This window comes from Gossypium raimondii, chromosome 5, assembly GCF_025698545.1.
Source record: "Gossypium raimondii isolate GPD5lz chromosome 5, ASM2569854v1, whole genome shotgun sequence".
Classification (NCBI taxonomy): Eukaryota; Viridiplantae; Streptophyta; class Magnoliopsida; order Malvales; family Malvaceae; genus Gossypium; species Gossypium raimondii.
In genome coordinates this window covers 21,764,541-21,772,076 of record NC_068569.1, presented here as the reverse complement: position 1 = coordinate 21,772,076, position 7,536 = coordinate 21,764,541, and the positions used below count along the sequence as shown (strand labels likewise).

Genomic DNA, 7,536 nt, shown 5'->3' with positions numbered 1-7,536 from the left:
AAGGGGGAAAATTTATTGCATCTTAGAATAAAGATTGGCTAATCACATTTAAAATATTAAAATTTGATATAAAAGTTGTATTTAATTAAAAATACAATCAATTTTTTTATAAAAATTGTATTTTAAAATTATTTTAATAAAAATTAACACTTTTACATCAAAATTTTATTATTTTAAATTACATTAACTTTTAGACTTTCCCGATGTTTCTAGCGTAAACTTCTTCCTTCCATCATTGTGTCAATGCTGTCTTTATTTTGTATTAAACACTCGATAATAATGGTGGACATGGGGAGAAGGATGGCATATTTGAATACTTGCATTATTATTTGAATTGAAATAATATTATTTTCATTATTTTAATAAATTGTAAAAATTCATCTAAATTTATCACTTAAAAATCATTTTGATTGATTGAATTATAAAACAATTTTCTTACGTGTCTGTCCTTTCAAAAGATAATGATCTTATATTCAAGCTCTAGTAAAAATATTAAAATTATAATTTAGTTTAAAAAATAGTAATTTTTAGTAAAAACTTGTATACTTTTATCAATTTTTTTGTAATTTTAATAATTTTCATTTTTAAAAGATCTTTTAAAGATTTTCTGGAGATGATGTCACTATGATGTCATAATATGATACATAATTGGTTGAATATCTTAATTATTAATTTTAACTTCCAAAGGATTAAAATAGGAAAAAAATTAGGAAAACAGTATATATACTTTAGTGACTTAGTGACGAAAGGATGCATTAAGTAAAGTCTTATATATAACTATTGGACACTGAATTGTCTGAAAAAAGAAAAACCTTAACTTGATTAAAACCACCATTATATATATGTTTTAAAATTTGACACAGCTTAATGCAAATTTAATTATAAAAATATATTTTAATAATTTTTAAAAAATTATAACAAAATAAATTTATTTACAAGTTAAAAGAAATTCATATACATTTAGTTTAGAGTCATGACCCCTTGGCCTTAGGTAAATCATTTGCACCCCAATTGAATGAACATTGCCTATGGAAAAAAAATTGGAACATGCGAAAGTCAATACCGAGATAAAACTTGGTGTATAATACAAGAGATAAAGATACAGTGAGTGTGGATAGTTATGAGCAAAATGTAGAGTCAAAAATTGTGAGCCATTACGTCTTCTCCTACATGGCCCTATTTTCTGGAAATTGTCTCATTCCTATAGTCTTTAAGACCATCATACACGTAACTTAAATGAAGTTAAAATATTTCGAACGTGGATCATTTTCTATACAGACTAAACTGCATGCATGCATGCAATGTTTTAATTATTTTTCATGTCTTTTCCCGTAAATAATTTATTCAGAGTTGCAAACAAAGTCGTAGATGCCTAGATGGCAGCTGGATAATCTCCAACTTAATTTTGACTTTGAAATAGATGGGATCATTGTTAGAGTAGTTAGATCAGTAGTGTTGTAAAGATGCAATTAAAACGATTTACAATAGTGATTACCGCGTTAGTTAATCTTATTGACGTGTATAAAAATCCTTGGTATTTTCATTTACGATAAGCATTAATTAATCTGATAGTATTGCTTTTCTAAAACATGTTATTCGTGTGTTACAGTTTTATGATTCTTTGCTATAGTTACCTCGTGCATTTTGCTTTATTTGGTGAAATTTTGTACATTAGTTGCATTTGGTCATTTTACGTTTTCTCATGTATAAGGAGAAAACATTACTCACATTTGATTTGTTAGAAAATATGGACATCACATATATAATAAGGGTAATTACATGTTATTATTTATTATCATGATAGGTTAGCCCAAATTAAAAGTGATCTAATTTAGTTAAGGTTTATTGGGCTTTAATTATTAAATAAAGTATGGATTCAGTTCTAATCAATTTCTAATTAATGATGGGCTAATTAGGAATTAGGGCTAATGTGTCAAAGTTATATAATAGGGTTATGGTCCTTAAATTATACACAAGATATCGTTTTTAATATCCCATCCTTAGGAAAGAGAGAGCAAATATTCTCTAAATTTCTTGTGTGCTATTTGGAAGATCAAAACCCTATGATCCAGAAAATTTCAAAGAATTGATGGATTCAAGTACGCTTCTGCATCTAATTCTGTTATTGATTTATTCTTAATGATTTGACATAACAGATCTTAATTTACAGTTCTAATTTTATATTAGATATTATTTAAAATTCTAACATGATTCACGCATTGTTTAATGATTTCTTAGCTCAAACTACTAAGGAAATTCATATACCATGTCAACTCCACCTCTAAAACTAAGCAGAAGATAATAATTACTAGTGGAATACCATTACATGCTAGGTTGAATGATAAATAGCTAAATATAGTTTGAAGTTTCAAACTTTAATAATTCTTTTGTCAACATTTAACCAACATATTAATAATTTCTAATAGTTCGCATTAAATGTATTAGGATAAATCTCAAAACTATATATTAATAAAATCATGATTCATAAGGTTGGCTCACTCAACTAGACATTTTTTTCACTTACGCTCAAAAATAATTTAATAAAAATATATTTTAAAAATTTGCATGTGACACATAATATACATTATTAAAGGTTAAAACATTTTCAAAAGTGAATCGTAGTTCAATCGATCATTTGCCTTTGATTGTTGTGGTTGGAAAATTTCTCATGTACAAGTCATTGTCATATTCATATTATGTGAACTTTGAGATCAAACCTTTTTCCTTGGACATGTGTTTGATTGCTCCAATATCAATCCACCATGCATTATCATCTTATATTATATCAATTTCAAAAATCATGGAAACAAACTTCTCTGTATTGTTAACATTAGAAGAAATATTCTTCTTTAAAAATTGACATTCATTCTTGAAATGTCTCAGCTTACCATAATGGCAACACGATCTTCTTTATTGCTTCTTGAAATTAGGCCCTCTAACAGTTTGTTTGAACTTTCTCTTTGATGGTTTAATAATCTGTCATTCCTCGATAACGTGTACTTTGATATTTTCAGAATCTGGGTTCTGAGTTTTGCTCTTGCTTTCTATATTTTTCTTCAATTTGAAGATGATTTGTTAAAGCCTCAAGAAATATATCATCTTTCTTATGTTTTAGACTTCTTTTAAAGTCTTTCCAAGATGGAGAAAGTTTATCTACAATGGAGGATACAACCACTTCATATATTGTCATGTTATATTGCATAAATGAATTCAATATTTTTTCAATTTCACGAAATTATTTCATAACAGAACGACCATCAATCATGTGATAATTATTGAAATGACTAGTAAGAAATTTCTTACTTGTAGCATCTTCGATCATGTATATTGCTCAGATTTGTCCCATAACTCCTAGATTGTGGTCTTGTTCTAGGAGGTTTTCAACAAACCATAAGATAAATCATTCAATATGTGGTCTATGCACATGTAATCAACATTGTCCATTTTTACCTTTTATGGGTTGCAACAACAGATTCGTTTTCGTTCTCTTCCGATCTAGGAGTATTCAAAACATAAGCAATCATCAACTTTGATAATAAGAAATGCATCTTTTTGTACCACCATTGAAAGTTGATAGTAAAAGTGTTTTTTTTATCTATCCTGTATTTGTTTGATTTGAAAGGAAATTCAAATTTTAAATATTAATTCAAATTTTAAAAATTATATTATAATCATTATTAAATGGGTTGATATTTGTCATGAACTTTTAATATAAGTGATGCGTGACTATTTTCTTTTATTTTTCAATTTATTATTATCATGTACTTTCTTATATAGTTTCAAATATATTTATTATTTTAATAGATGTATCTATTAATTCAATGTTTAATTAATTTTTAGTTCAATACTGATTTTATGCTTGATTTAAATTATTTTATTTAATTACTTACTATTTTACTATAAGTTGTTTTCATTTTTTATTTTATTACTTTTAAAATGGTATTTTATTTTGTAAATTATTTTAAAAATTAAAACAAATCCTCATTTAAATAAAAATTATTTTTGATATTATAAAATATATTATTTAATAAATTAAAATAAACACATAAAATTTCATGCAACACATAACATGATATATTAGTATTAAAAAATATCATTTATAATTAAATAATAAAAATATGTTTAAATTTTTTCCTAAGTGGTTCAAAAATAAATACCAAAACTATTAGCAAGTTAGCAAACACCCATATCTTAATTTAAATACAAATTTTAAAATAAAATTAATAAAATAATCGGATTAAATATGAATTTTGAATTACATGGCAGTGGATTTCTGTAAAAGCAAAATTAAAATATAAAATAATGTTTAACATAAGATATAAAAAATTGAAATAAATGGAAAAACCGTTTTAAAAAATGTAGTGGACAGGTGGCTTGATGTTATTGGTAACCCCCAAGGGTATTTTATTTTCCTCGAGTCAATGTATACACGTAATACATAATTTCCATTTTCCATTTTTTTAATATATATTCTGGAACGTTTGTTTTTTCCCAATGCCAATGTGTACAAATTGTAGTTGCAAAGAAAGAAACCAAAGGAGCAGGAGCTTCCTTTCCTATAAATGGTTGAATTTTATGGCCCAAAGATGATAAAATTCAGGGGAGAACTAAGAACACGGTAGAGAGAGAGAGAGAGAAAAAAAAAAGGGTTTACAGCGAGATATGGCCTCATGGTTTGTAGGGGTTCTATTTCTAAGCACTTTGCTGCTTTGCAGTGCTGATGTACATCACTATGAGTTCTTTGTGAGTTCCCTTTTCTTATATATTCTTACATGTCACAGTGATTTCGTCTATTAATCTTAGACTTCTTATTAAAATATGACTCCTAAAAACATGATGGCTAAGCGTATGAGAGTGAAGACAACAAAATCATCACGGTTGCTTGGACAGCGAAATGATTACCTTTTTCTTATATAGTTTTTGTTGATTAATATATAATAAGTGAAACCATAATTTTTTTATTGCAGGTGCGAGAGTCAAACTTTACGAAACAGTGCAACACAACGACATTGCTGGTCGTAAACGACAGTTACCCGGGGCCTGAGATTCGGGTTCACAAAGGTGACACAGTCTTCGTTAATGTCTACAATCAAGGAAACTATGGCTTCACCATTCACTGGTAACTATAACCTTTCTTTCATTCTTCCAATGATAATTTCCCTAAGAATTGAATTCATTAGTGATTAAGATAAATTAAACATGTTGCAGGCACGGCGTGAAACAACCAAGGAATCCATGGTCCGACGGTCCTGAGTTCATAACGCAGTGCCCGATTCAACCAGGGACCAACTTCACCCATGAAATCATATTATCGGATGAAATAGGAACCCTGTGGTGGAATGCACACAGTGACTGGACTCGCGGTTCTGTCCATGGAGCTTTCATCATTTTACCAGCTGAGAACGAAACTTATCCTTTCCCCACTCCAGACGCCGATCAAACAATCATACTTCGTAAGTATGTCTTTTGATTTTTCGGTTGTGTTACTTGTGTATAATGATATGAATCTTAGTTTGATTCTTGTCTGTATATACAGAATCGTGGTACAATGGGGATTACAAGCAAATTATCGATGATGCACTCGCAGCTGGTGTTGGTCCTCGCGAAGCAGATGCTTACGCTATCAATGGACATTTAGGAGACACATATGGATGCCCCAATGGTACGTTCTCAACATTACAGAAACCGGAATCGAGTTTCTATCCCTAGGAATCCCTTACTTACACTAAGAGTCTATAATTGGGTGTTGCGGATACAAAATTCCTCATGGAAGTTGATTCTGAGAATATATACCTTCTCCGCATAATCAATGCTGCAATGAACGAAGAGCTATTCTTCACCATCACAAACCACACCCTCATTGTCGTCGCACAAGATGCCTCCTACGTTCGAATGTTCACCACCGACTATATAATGATAAGCCCTGGCCAAACCATGGATGTTTTGGTCATTGCCGATCAAAACGTCGGCCAATATTACATGGCTATTAGGCCTTTCTCTGATTCCTCTGCTGCACCTGTTGACAACATCACTACTGGCATTTTTCAATATAGAAACAGCGAGGGTGGACTGAATGCTTCCTTGATATCGCTGCCCGCAATGAACGATACAGATGCTACGCTTAACTTCATCAGCCAAATTCGGTACACCAATGTCTCCCAAAACCCGACCATAAATGTACCGGCGGATACAGATATCAACAGACGAGTGTACATTACAATCGCCTCAAACACCTTGCCATGCAACACATCAGAATGTGTTTCAGATAGCAGATTCGCTGCAAGTCTGAACAATGTCAGCTTTGTTTCCCCACGTATTGACATTCTCCAAGCATACTACGGGTGTGTGTGTGTGTATATATATAGCAATCCTAGTACCGCTAGAAAAGAAAAGAAAAAATAATTTGATTACTGTAGCTAATTCTTAAAGTTTTGGTAACATTGCAGGAACATCACTGGCGTTTTCACCCAAGATTTTCCGTTTAATCCACCAATATTTTATGATTTCACTGGGAACTTGACTGATTTCAATACTGAAGCTGGGGAAGGGACGAGGGCTATTATGGTAAATTATGGGGATGCAGTGGAGATGGTGCTGCAAACGACCCGGTTGGGGGCTGGTGGAAGTCACCCAATTCATTTGCACGGTTTCAGCTTCTATTGGGTGGGAATTGGCACCGGAAATTTCAACAATGAGACGGACCCAAGCACATATAACCTGGTTGATCCGCCATTTATTAACACTGTCCACAGTCCTGCTGCAGGATGGGTTGCCCTCAGGTTTTTTGCAAACAACCCCGGTAAGTTTTTCAATTAGAAAAAACAGAGCTCATTGTCGTCCATCTTTCTAACTACCGAAGTAATTGATATTTATATATAATATAACGTTTTCAGGGGTGTGGTATATGCATTGCCATTTCGAAAGGCATAGTAGCTGGGGAATGAGCACTGTTTTGATTGTGAGGAATGGAACCACCACCGAAACCAGCATGCGCCCACCGCCATCTACCATGCCTCGTTGTCCTGGAACCTAGACCTAATACAAGCATTGAATAAAGTGGATTGACACGTGCAACTGAATAGCACGTAACAGTAATAAAATTTTAATTTCATAATTTTAGAATAAATATTTATTAAGAATTTAAGTTGTGACTATCTTTTCATATTTAAATCACTGTTGTGAAAAGTTATATATTCTTAATTTTATTTTAGAACGTCTAAATTATATATGAATTGATTATTGAAATCATGATAGATTATCGGTTTTATTCACAAAATTGGACCTATAATATTTTATTTAAACCTATTAAGCACCAAACTTTTATTAGTAATTCACAATTAACTAGTTTTAACTATCACATTATTCTTCAAAACATATATATCGCATTATTGTAAGTCAATTACTAGTGAAATTTGTAGAGCGACAAAAACTTTCTTAAAATGTACTAGCGTGCATATTCGTGTGATGTATGTGATCAAAATATGTACTATAATTCATATAAATATTTAAATAAATAATACTAGGATAAATTGAAGT

At 30.7% G+C, this 7,536-nt stretch overlaps 1 protein-coding gene across 1 annotated transcript; it reads left to right on the top strand.

Moving 5' to 3' along the window:
• The first annotated feature begins 4,421 nt into the window (after positions 1 to 4,421).
• On the top strand, positions 4,422 to 7,200 carry LOC105769900 (laccase-14). Its single transcript, XM_052630265.1, is given in 8 exon segments — positions 4,422 to 4,431; positions 4,613 to 4,743; positions 4,968 to 5,119; positions 5,209 to 5,453; positions 5,537 to 5,666; positions 5,733 to 6,341; positions 6,447 to 6,799; positions 6,894 to 7,200. Coding segments are annotated over 8 exon segments (1,770 nt in total). The 3' UTR covers positions 7,034 to 7,200.
• Positions 7,201 to 7,536: the final 336 nt, after the last annotated feature.